At 45.2% G+C, this 12,476-nt stretch overlaps 1 protein-coding gene across 4 annotated transcripts in view; it reads left to right on the forward strand.

The window, feature by feature from the left end:
* Positions 1-12,476, forward strand: part of bcar3 (BCAR3 adaptor protein, NSP family member) — a 179,788-nt gene that overhangs the window by 137,651 nt on the left and 29,661 nt on the right. Inside the window, exon 1 of one of the 4 annotated variants that reach the window (XM_041208664.1) lies at positions 7,783-7,930. The exons of 2 other annotated variants lie outside the window; for them this stretch is intronic. In XM_041208664.1, the coding sequence (XP_041064598.1) occupies positions 7,919-7,930 (12 nt within the window). In that variant the 5' untranslated portion in view covers positions 7,783-7,918. Of the gene's footprint in view, positions 1-7,782; positions 7,931-8,281; positions 8,470-12,476 lie in introns of those variants that run through there. One more of the 4 variants, XM_041208663.1, reaches the window with a different exon arrangement.

The raw sequence follows: 12,476 nt of genomic DNA on the forward strand, positions 1-12,476 counted from the left end.
GGAAGAATGTTGGCTGTTATCCAGAGTATTAGAATATAAGCCTGAGATCAATAGATTTCTACATATTAAAAACATCCAGGGATACGGGGTTAGTGCAGGAAAATGGTATTGAAGTAGAGCATTAGTCATGATCTCATTGAATAGCAGACCGGGCTCAAAGGGCTGAATGGCTTACTCCTGCTCCTATTTCTTATGTTCTTAAGAGGTTAGGAGGCATGCTATTGCTGAGGCCAGATTAGACCGCATATCTGGTGCTGTGTATTTAGTTCTGGGCACCACACCTTAGGAAGGCTATTGGCCTTGGAGGGAGTGTAGCATAGATTTACTAGAAAGAAACTTGGGCTCCAAGGGTTAAATCACATAAAGAGGTTTCACAAGCTAAGGTTGTATTCCCTGGAACATAGAACAGTAACGAGTGAGTTATACAAAGTTTACCAGATATTAAAGGGTACATAGAGAGAAACTAGTTCCGCTTGTTGGGGAACCTAGAAGTAGGGCACAGAGCCCTAAAGTTTACAGCCAGATTTTTCAGGAGTGTTATTAGAAAACACTTTTACACACACAGGTTGGTAGAAGTTGGGAACTTTCTACCGTAAATGGTACTTGACAATAGGTTGATTGTTAATTTTAGGTCTCAGATTGATCAATTTTTGTTAACCAAATGTATTAAAGGATACAGGGCAAAGGTGGGTTTCTGCAGTTAGACCGCAGATTTCATTGAATAGTGGAACAGGCTGGAGGAAATGGCCTCCTCCTGTTCCTATGCTCCTGATTGATTTGGTAATTACGTGAAGCAACATCACCAGTGGATGCAAAAAGGGAAAGCTCCCAGAGGAATTCTCCCTCCATTAGTAGTGGCTAGTCCTCTAAAGGAGGCAAATTGGGATACACTAAATTCCCCCCAAAAGCACTTATCACTAATGACCTGTTTGAATGAATTGACATGACAGTGTTACCATTTTCATGAACCATCTGCCATTTGTGATTAAATGTAATTTTCTTGCCCACTTCGCAGCTTGTGTGGGTCGCAAGGTCAAACCGATAAATTGGTCGACGATGGGCAGTAATATTATTCAAACACTCAGACTATCTCGGTGCTTTCAATGTCGTACAGAGGTGTGTTATTTCTTGTTCTAAGCCTTTCTGCTGTGCTCCTGATGGAGTAATGGTGTGTTTGTGGTTATTAATCTGCTGCTGTGTGTATTACAGAGCTGATGGGTCTGCAGCCAGCCCAGTTGTTCATAAGCTTCACTCCCAGTAAATGTGAATAATAAACTGTAGCAATTTTACGAGGCACCTTATTTTAATACTTTTTTCTTAAATGGCAAAGGGCTAGAAAGCACCTCTTTTGTTTTCTACTGCAATGGGAATGCTACAAGTGGAGGAGGCAAGTTTCTGCAGAGGAACAGAATACTTGGGTGGAACACATTAAAAACTTCCTGGTACATCAGTCATGCATGGTATGAACTGATGATCCGGGTGTGCCCCTGAACTCAGTTATCACAGTTTATGTTACAGAATTTACTGAAGTGCATTGAACTAGGGCTGTAATTAGCTTAAGTGCAGGGAGATCTAAAATCAAAATGTTTGTCTGATCCATTTGTGTGCACGTTTGAAGATCCCTTTCAGCCCTTGATGAGGGTGATGAATGTGGCTTGTTTTAGGAACAGTAACTTCTGCTTGAGTGTAATGGAAAACTTATTATTTACCGCACTCATTAGCAGCAGCTCCCAGTCCAAGTTGATTTTCTGAATGCATGCTCGAGATTAGTGGATGACCGATTGTGGGAAGAAAAAAGAAAAGAAAGGAAGCATTGCATTTATATAGCGCTTTTCATGACTGCAGGATGCCCCAAAGTGCTTTACAGTCAATGAAGTATTTCTGCCCACAATTCCCTGACATCGTGTCATGAGTACATGGAAAATTGACTTTCTCTCTCTCAGGGTAGATTTTATGAATTAATGATTCCAGTGCAGGACCTTGCAAAGTGGGAGCACATGTTGGGAATTCACGTTGGAAGGTAGTTAAAGATCCACAAATCTCTGTATCTGAATTCCTGCTCCCATCGCATGAACCTCTGATAGGACATGTCGTTTGTATAATCTAGTTCTTTGTGCCTTTTCTGCTCCGTGAGTTCGGCATACTCTGTACATCTCCACAGAGGAGAATTGTGTCAGCTCCTGAATTTACACCTGCCCATTCCATCACCTTAGCTTCTTCTTAACTCTAGTACCATCAGCTCCCCAGATAATAAACACCCTAACAGCTAATTGTTAAGCAAACTGCTGCAACTGTCAGCTATATTAGAATATTGTACATTGAATTATCTCCGAATTTACACAACTGAAACTGCCCAGCAGGTCCCGGCTGGTGTTTACGCTCCACACAAGTCTTCTCCATCTTAGCTCATCCAGCCCCATCAATACATTCTTCTGCTCGTTTCTCCCTCAATGTTCACTAGGTTGCTTCCTGGGATGAGAGGGTTGTCCGATGATGTGAGGCCAAATAGATTGGCCCTATCCTATCTGGAGTTGCGTGGTGACATTACAATATATAAGTTTCTGAAGGGGCTTGACAGGGTAGACACTGAAAGGTTGTTTCCCCTGGCTGGGAAATGAGAAATGCAGAGCTCAATCTCAGGAGAAGAGGGCAATCATTTAGGGCGGAGATGTGAAATTTCTTCGCTTGAGGGTTGTGAATCCTCTACCCAAAATTGCATATAGTTAAGTCTAAGGTGGACAGATATTTGGTGTCTCAGGGTGCCGAGGGATATGGGAGCAGGCAGGCTAATGGTCAGCCATGATTGTATTTAATGGCGGAGCAGGCTCGAGGGGCCTTATGGTCTACTCCTGTTCCCATTATATTCTTATGTTCTTATGTACATATCAGGAGGCCTTGTGATACAGTGGGCAGCAGCCCTGCCTCTGATCCAGAAGCTCTAGGTTCATGTCGCGCTCTAGGACTTAATGGCCAAGGAAGGTATTTTTCATAACACGGCCAAACAGGTTGAGTATCAACTTGTAAATTCTTCCAACATGCGCCAATGGTAGGCGGTAACAGCGGGAGAGATTTTCCTAGTCAGCCATGCCTTGGAAAGAAAATTGAAGCCTCTCTCACTGTTCATGGTTCTACCTACAATATGCATGTAAAAGTGCATGTTGTGACAGCAACTAGGACTCTTTGGGGGGTTGGTTTTCTCAGTTAGCTGGATGGCTGGTGTGGAGCAGATTGTTGCCAACAACATGGATTTTGACCCCTGTTCTGGCTGGGATAGAATCAGGACCTGCCTCCTGCCCTACCCATCTTGGAGGTCGCGATGCTATGGTTTGGACCTGCCTTTAGGCAGAGAACAGGAAGAAGATGATGTATATATCTAGCTTTCCCTTAAATAGATCTGTGCAACTGTTCAATTAAAGGTCTATTTTTGGGAAACACTCTCTATCTTTGCGTGTACCACTGACTTTGCCCAATTCTTAAATTCAGATTTGGGATGTGGCCATTGCTGATAACAGTCAGCATTTATCAGCCATCCCTAAGCCTAATTTTGATCGGGCCTCAGGCTGACATTCTCTCATGCATTCAAATTGCGCTGCCCCTTTCATCCCAGAAATGGGTGAAACTAAGTTTCTCCTCCCTAGTAGCTGAAGAATGTTGTTTTTAATCAGTGACAAATTTGTGTTCTGAATCTCAAATACTATTCCACAAGAAGTACATGCTATTCTGGTTAAAAGCCGATTGGAACTCAGTTGCAGTATCCATTGGCCAGGCTTAGGCATCATGGGAGCATCCAGTGATCTATGGTTACGACAATCTGACCCAGCCAGGAATGGTTATTGGGTGGTTTGGGGTTTTTCCCAGATAGTTGAGATTGTATTTGGTGGAGAATGTTCACCAGAACAAAAATTAGGATAAATGTTGCCAAGCCCTGATTTTCCATCCATTTGAACCTTTCTACAGTTTCTGTAAAGCACAGGCCCTTTACTTATTTAATACATTTATTTCTGTTTTATATCTTGTTCCATCTTTTATTATTTCACTAGTTATTGTTTTTGTGTGATAATGGCAGGGGCTCCTTTTCATCGCAGGCACTGACCATCACCCTTGGCTTCCTGACCATTACCATGATCACCAAACTCTCTTTGACACCAAGGTTATGGATCAACTGCAATTTTAATTCAGCTGAGTATCCACATGATGGAAGCCAAGCTTTTTGGTTCCTACTATAGGTTCTGCACCTTGGGTATCAATGTCACCTGTCATTTTGACAGAAATGGAAAGTGTGAAAATATAAGTCCCATTTGATCCCTCGGTGGGCTTGAAACTCTACATCTACTGCTTACATCCACCTTTGGAACATCATTTATTGCATTGCTGTTTGTGGGTTATGACTATATGCAGATTGACTGCTACGTCTTCCTACATAACTGTAGACTTTTTTATTCCTTCATGGGATGTGGGGGTCGCTAGAAAGGCTAGCATTTCTTGCCCATCCCTATTTGCCCTTGAGAAGGTGGTGGTGAGCTGCCTTCTTGAACTGCTGTAGTCCATGTGGTGTAGGTACACCCACAGTGCTGTTAGAAAGGGAGTACCAGGATTTTGACCCAACTACAGTGATGGAACGGCGATATATTTCCAATTCAGGAAGGTGTTTGGCTTGGAGGGGAACTTGCAGGTGGAGGTGTTCCCATGTGTCTGATGCCTTTGTCCTCCTGGGTGGTAGTGGTTGCAGGTTTGGAAGGTGATATCAAAGGAGCCATGGTAAGTTTCTGCAATGCGTCTTGTACACACTGCTACCACTGTGCCTGGTGATGAAGAGAGTGACTAGACTTCAAAAAGGAATTAATTAATTGATGAAGCACTTTGGGACATGAAAGGCCTTGTATTATAAACAAAGTTGATCATTCTTTCTGTTCTATTATGTCTTCCAATGCAGATCCCTCCACCAGCCTCCTGAGGAGCTCTCCTCTCCACTATTGGTGGAAAAACCTTCAATCACCATGCCCTTGCTTTCTTATCCTAGACTTTATTGACTTGCCACTTTTCTTGCCTTCTTTAAATTCGTCCTTAAAACTTAGTTCTTTCTCCAAGGAGTCACTTGACTTGATCCTTTAACTTTTCTCTTACATCCTACTTAGTGTCCATCATGGTACATTTTTGGTTACCTGGCTGTCTGTCATTCATAGAAACCCATCCCTGTATTTAAGAATGTCCAAACCATTCATAGGGAGAAAACTGCTCCAGCAAGAGTTTCTGTTTACCCCATACAGAGTACACACACTCACATTTCCCCACCCTGCAGGAACAAACCCCATCTACATGGCCAGGTAAGGATGGCCGATTTCCTTCCATAAAGGGGCATTAGAGAACCAGATGGGTTTTTTATGACAATCGATGATAGTTACTAAGACTAGCTTTGTAAGTATTTATATATTAACTGAATTCAAACTCCACCAACTTGAACCTGTGTCCCCAGAGCATTAGCGTGGGCTCTGATTACAAGTCTAGTGACATTACCACTATGCCACCATCTCCCCATGCACACCGACAGTGCTGTTAGGGAGAGAGCTCCAGGATCTTGACCCAGTGATAATGAAAGAGCAACGGTATATTTTCAAAGCAGGGTGTGTGAATCAGAGAGGAATGTGGAAGTTGTGATGTTCTCATGCATCTGTTGCCCTTGCCTTTGACCTTGATGGTAGGAGGTTGCAGGCTTGGAAGGTGCTGTCAAAGAAGTATGCTGGTATTAGACTGCCATGTGTAATAGAATAATGGAATAATAATCTCATCCGTATATACCACTGGTATACAGCAATGAATATAAGATCTTTACATTTTAGAAGAATGATTCATTGTAAAGAATCCCAAGAAGGCCTGCCCTGGGGCACCTATCTCTAATTATTAAGGTACATAGAAATACATCAAAGTTACAACATGGCAACAAGCCATTCACCCAATGAGCTTGACCTTTACATCCCACACAAGAAAATTGTTAAAATTACATTTAACCTCCCTGTCCCTATATTTCCTTAAGTCCGGTCCCTCCAACTAATCTAACCTTGACTGTGGACAGACTTTCTGCCTTGAAATGAATTCCACAGCCTCACGTTATGGTATATGAAGATGTTACTGCTCACCTCCGTTCTAAAGCTCTTATGTTTAGTGTTGTATCTATGGTACCTCATTCTCGATTCTTCAACTGCAGTCTGCTTCTATCTACTCTGTTCCATTCTTTCATAATTCTAAGCACTTCTAATACATCACCCCATGATCTAATACAACAGTTTTCTAATAATGTATGTATATGAGTGTGTATATATTTGTTTAGACAAAATATTTTTATAACAGATAAAATGACAGTAAGATGTTATTGCTGGGATTTTAGGTAATTGATTACTTTCAGACAAATGTCGGTGTCTGAGAAGAGTAACTAGCAGGACCACAACAGATAATTTGACACTGAAATGAGAATGCATTAAAATGTTATACAGCTTCATTGTTTAGCTTGGATATGTGTGTGAGGGCAGAGAGAATCATCAACAAAAGCCGTTCAAACTTTTCTGCTAAAAGTGTAGATATATCAGAATGATATAAATACAAAGAATGAATATACATTTTACAATACCTTTCACACCCACAAGATACCCTCCCAAAGCACTTTACAGCCAATGGGTTACTTTTAAAGTGTAATTGTTGTTATTATGTAGGCAAACAATAGCCAATTTGTACACAGCAACACCCCATATACAGCAATGAGAGGACCAGTTATTCTGTTTTGACAATGTTTGGTTGACGGGTCACCATTAACCAGGACACCAGGAGAATGCTCCCAATGTTCCCCAAATAGCACTATGAGATCTTCCACATCCACCCAAAAAGGCAAGGAGGAACTCAACTTGATGTCTCATCTGAAAGATGGCACTTCTGACAATGCAGTACTTCCTACAGTGCTTGTCAGGCTGTGGCTAGATCCTCCAGTGAGCTCAATCCACAGGAGTCAAAGGGGCAGGCAGGAAAATAGATCAGATCAGCCGTGATCTCATCAAATGGCAGAGCAGAGCCGATGGGTTGAATGGCCTACTCCTGCTCCTAATTCGTATGTTTGTATGTTCCAGGATGACAAGAGGTGGAAAGTGATTTTAAGTAGGACATCAGTAAGAAACTCTTCAAGTAAAGTCAGCTGGGCAGCAAAAGATTCATTCAGGCATCAGATAGATGAGGTGGTGGTGGTGGAAAGAATTTCATTTTGTGCTGGATAAATTATGGAGTACTCTCGCTGAACTGTACTTATCCAATCAGAGCAGTTTGCTTGCCTATCCTATGGGCAGAAGAATGATACATGTCCTGGATCAGCCTGCAACAAGAAATTGGAACGGGGGCTGGGGGGGGGGCGGGGGGCGGCTGTAAAATAAAGAGCAACTTCTGATTACCATAACACACTCTCATGAGTCTATGGTCCACTGGCTAATTACTTATATGCTGTTAAGCTGCTGTATAATTACAGATATTTGGATTCCCTTTCTCCTGAGCCCCAGCCCTCTGCCTTTGTACGTTAATAATTCATTTGAAGAAAATGTAAAGTATGAAGCTGGGGTTTTGGTAGTAATTATTTTTCGGATAGCTCGTTCTGTTCACAGTTTATAACGAGGAATCCGGTTTTGCTGCTTTTTGATGCTGATGCTTCTTTCAGATGTAGACAATCAATAATTAGCCAGGAGTTACTTCATTAACGGGAGGATGCTATGGGTGAGGTGTTATCTACATATTTCGGATGAGTCAATGGTTCAGAATGTTGAAACTTCAGATATTCCCACCCAGCCTTCAGTTATCATTTTAACTACGGGAGTACCAGTTGAACTGGCTTCTCTCAATTCACCACACAGCACTATCCTTGAAGAGAGTGCAGAGAATAAAGATCACAATGGTCTTCCAGGTAAGCAGATTACCCAGTGAGTGCAGGGTGAGTGAGTGAGTGAGTGAGTGGTGGGTAGCGGACGCCCCCACAGGAGCTGTAATTAAAGCTTCTCTGCTTTGAGGGCTGTTCCCAAATGCTGGAGAGCGCTATTTGCCAGTACAGTACGTGGGATCACATGAAGAGTCCAGCTCTCCATACATGGACTGTTCAGGGTAGCGTGCCAGGACGGCACAGAAGGACCCCGGAGTCTGATTCACTGAGAGCTGTCAGACGTGTGGATAGAGAGTTCCCGGACACTTGGAGAGGGGAGGGGGGTTGGGGGGCGGAATTAAAATCGTCTCCCAATGATGGACTTGCCTCTAGCTGTGAGATACTCTGTAGTGTTTTAGTGCAGAATCCGAGGAGCCTTTTCCTGTGTGTGTGCGTCTGTGGGGTATTTTTTTTCCACAAAAGTAGCGGACTTCACATCGTCAAAAATGACTGAGAGGTGCAGTATTTTAAGAGCTCTCTCGGCAGCTTTGTGCTGTTTCTATAGGAACTCCTACATTGGAGTCAAGGTACGTACTTGAATTCTTAACTGATATGTCAGACAGAGCACAGGAAACAGTATGGAAGTTTTATTACTAATGAACTATTCCAAAATACATTGTACAAGCGCCCGTGTATAGCACCAAGGCTCCAAACTCCCGGAGCCTCCTATAACACTGTCAGCAATGTGTTCCTTACGGTGTAAACCCAGACAGCAATGCTTTTGTGAATGGGAATTAGTTGTTGGAGGTTATGCAAAGTTGACATTTCTTATTAACCCCGTGGTGAAGGCTCCATTCAAACTGCTCCGGTTAGTGTAAGAATCTTTTTTTTTTAACTGTATAGCTTGAATTATTAAGTGGACCGCATCTATTTTTCGACATGTTTGGCTTAACGCTCACCGAGCTTGTTTAGCTACACGATATTAAGCAATGTGCACGGCTCGGCTTGGCATCAGGTTTTAATACTTAAAATAGCTGGAGAGGTTGTCATGGGAACTTTCCATTTAGTTTTGAAGCAGCTCCTCTCCCGGGTGAGTGTTAGGGTATTATTAGTGTTGCATGGGGTCTGGGCCCAACCAGCGATTTTGCGAAGGAATGATCAGATGGACCAAAAATAACCGTCGCACCAGATGTAAACTACATGCTAAAAAAAAAAATCCCAATCGTTTAAAAATAAAGATTGGGCCGTTTTTGTCGTAAGCTGAAAGGCATTGGTTCACCTTCCAACTGAATCTGTGATTGGTGAGGAAAGGAATGGGTCTTGTGTTAGTTTGGCTGGAAGCAAATGCACATTGTTGTATTTTTACACTGGACGTGGGGGCTGGTTTGTGTGTAGGGGGGTGGGGGTGGGGGGGGGATGTTGAGGGTGGGCAGCGAGGGTCTTAAAAAAAGGAATCAATTCCTTAGGTGGGATTTGAATGCCTCTAGTGGGCACAGTTTTTGGAGTTGGCCTCACAGAAGCCAAGTCACTTGGTTATCTGAAACAACACCCCCAGCCCCAGCCCCCACACCCGCACCCCCAGTCCCCGCACCCCCCAGCCCCAGTCCCCGCACCCCCCAGCCCCAGCACCCACACCCCCCAGCCCCAGTCCCCACACCCGCACCCCCAGTCCCCACACCCGCACCCCCAGTCCCCACACCCCCCAGCCCCAGTCCCCACACCCCCCAGCCCCAGTCCCCACACCCCCCAGCTCCAGCACCCACACCCCCCAGCCCCAGCACCCACACCCCCCAGCCCCAGTCCCCACACCCCCCAGCCCCAGCACCCACACCCCCCAGCCCCAGCACCCACACCCCCCAGCCCCAGCACCCACACCCCCCAGCCCCAGCACCCACACCCGCACCCCCAGTCCCCGCACCCCCCAGCCCCAGTCCCCACACCCCCCAGCCCCAGTCCCCACACCCCCCAGCCCCAGCACCCACACCCCCCAGCCCCAGTCCCCACACCCCCCAGCCCCAGCACCCACACCCGCACCCCCAGTCCCCACACCCCCCAGCCCCAGCACCCCCAGCCCCAGCACCCGCACCCCCAGTCCCAGCCCCTGCACCCCCAGCCCCCACACCCCCATCCCTAGCTCCCGCACCCCCAGTCCCAACCCCCGTGCTCCCAGCCCCTACACCCCCCAGTCCCAGCCCCCACACCCCAAGCCCCCAGCCCCTGCACCCCCAGCCCGCGCACTGCCAGCCCCAGCACACAGTCTCTGAGAGGATTTCAAAAGCAGTCACAGGCTGAGAAGCTGCCTCATTTTCCAACCTTACTCCAACAGGGCAGTTTTAAAAAAAAATCCCTTTCATCCATGTTTCAGAATAAAGCTGCAACAAGAAAAAAGATAACCCCTCCCCCCTCCACCCCACCCCACCCAGCCTTTTAATCCCAGATGGACTGAATTCAAAAGCATGAGGTGCTTAATCGCAGCCAGAAAGAGGTCTGTGAGACTGCTGTGTGTTTCATGTGGGTTTCTGTTAACGATTCCCAGCGGTACAAAGAAAATTGTCCTTCTTAAATGATTTTCCACATGGGATTTGAGCTTTGAAAGCTCTGCGTGAATGGAAGATATGAACGACAGGCCAAGAGATTTTAGTTTACAGATTGACAGGAAGGGAGAGACCTGTTGAGTGGTCAGATGTAAACTCATAATGATACTAAACCAGGGTGGAACTTCAAGGGCAGAGATTGTCCGATAGTGCTGCTCTGTGTAGGATGTACAGCTTCCCCGCACATTCATTACTTCATAGTGAGGCCAATGTTAGAACAAAGGCATTTCAGGCCAGGGTTTATTTTGGTCAATACAGAAAGGGTGTAAAATGATGAGTAATTCAATGTGAAGATTAGATTTTGACCACTATAGTGAGACCCTGTGTCCCGTGAACTGAAGTCAGAATGTACTGATTTTATTCGTTCATGGGATGTGGGTATCATTGGCTAGGCCAGCATTTATTGCCCATCCATAGATGCCTTCGAAGGTGGTAGTGAGTTGCATTTTTGAACCGCTGCTGTCAATGTGGTGTGGTGCTGTTCCCACACAGTGCTGTTAGGGAGGGAGTTCAGGATTTTGATCCAGCGACTGTGTGTATCAGGATGGTGTGTGGTTGGAGGGGAACTTGCAGTTGGTGGTGTTCCCATGCATCTGCTGCCCTTTGGCCTGCTAGGTAGCAGAGGTCACAAGTTTGGAAGGTGCTGTCTGAGGAGTCTTGGTGAGTTGCTGCAGTGCATCTTGTAGATGGTATACACTGCTGGCACTGTGCATCGGTGGCAGAGGGAATGATTGTAGAAGATGGTTGATGGAGTGCCAATCAAGTGGGCCGCTTTATTCTGGATGGTGTTGAGCTGGTGTTGGAGCTGCATTTATCCAGGCAAGTAGAGAGTATTCCATCACAGTCCTGACTTGTGCCTTGGTGGACAGGCTGTGGGAGTGAGGAGGTGAGTTACTCGCTGCAGGATTCTCAGCTTCTGCCCTGCTCTTGTAGCCACAATATTTATATGGCTAGCTCAGTTCAGTTTCTGGTCAATGTTAACCCCCAGGATGTTGATAGTGGGGGATTCAGCAATTGTAATGCCATTGAATGTCAAGGGGAGATGGTTAGATTCTCTCTTACTGGAGATGGTCATTACCTGGCACATGTGTAGGGCAATTGTTACTTGCCACTTATCAGCCCCAGCCTGTATATTTTTCAGGTCTTGCTGCATGCAGGCACAGATAGCTTCAATATCTGAACTGTTCTGAATAGTACTGGACACTGTGCAATATCAGCGAAAATCCCCACTTCTGTCCTTAATGGGGGAGGAAAATTATTGCTGAAGATGTTTGGGCCTAGGACACTACCATGAGGAACTCCTGTAGTGATGTCCTGGAGCTGAGATGATTGACCTCCAACGATCACAACCATCTTCCTTTGTGCTAGGTATGACTCCAACCAGCGGAGAGTTTCCCCCCCGATTCCCATTGACATTAATTTTAAAAGGACTCCTTGATGCCACACTTGATCAAATACCTCAATCAGGTCACCCCTCAACCTTCTCTTTTCCAGAGAAAAGAGCTGAGCCTTTACAATTTTTCCTGCTAGCTATAATCTCTCCGTTCTGGTACCATCCTTGTTGGAATCATTTTCAAGATGACACTGGCCATCTCTAAGTCCTTGCACATCACTGTCCCCCTTTCAGGAAAACTCTTCTTCCAGCCCAACAACCCAGCCTGCAGCTCCAGATTGCTGTTTGCCCAAAACTCCCATTACACTTCAGTCCTCTGGAATTCTCTTCCCAGCCTATTTCACCTTTGATACATCTCTCTGGGTTCAAGGGCCTTTTGAATGAATTTGCCCACTGTTATGACACAGCAGTTGATAAAGGCAACAATAACCCACATAGACTTAAACAGACACCTGGCAAAGCACATTTTATCTTACAAATTCAAAAATGAGGTCCCTTTCAATTTGTTCCTTTGCAGATACAGTGGTAGGCTTATAGGCTTAGATCTTACATGCCTCTGACTTCCACACAGAAAACTCTTCTGTATATACCTGGCCTTCCCTTTGAA

This window comes from Carcharodon carcharias, chromosome 16 (genome assembly GCF_017639515.1).
Source record: "Carcharodon carcharias isolate sCarCar2 chromosome 16, sCarCar2.pri, whole genome shotgun sequence".
Classification (NCBI taxonomy): domain Eukaryota; kingdom Metazoa; phylum Chordata; class Chondrichthyes; order Lamniformes; family Lamnidae; genus Carcharodon; species Carcharodon carcharias.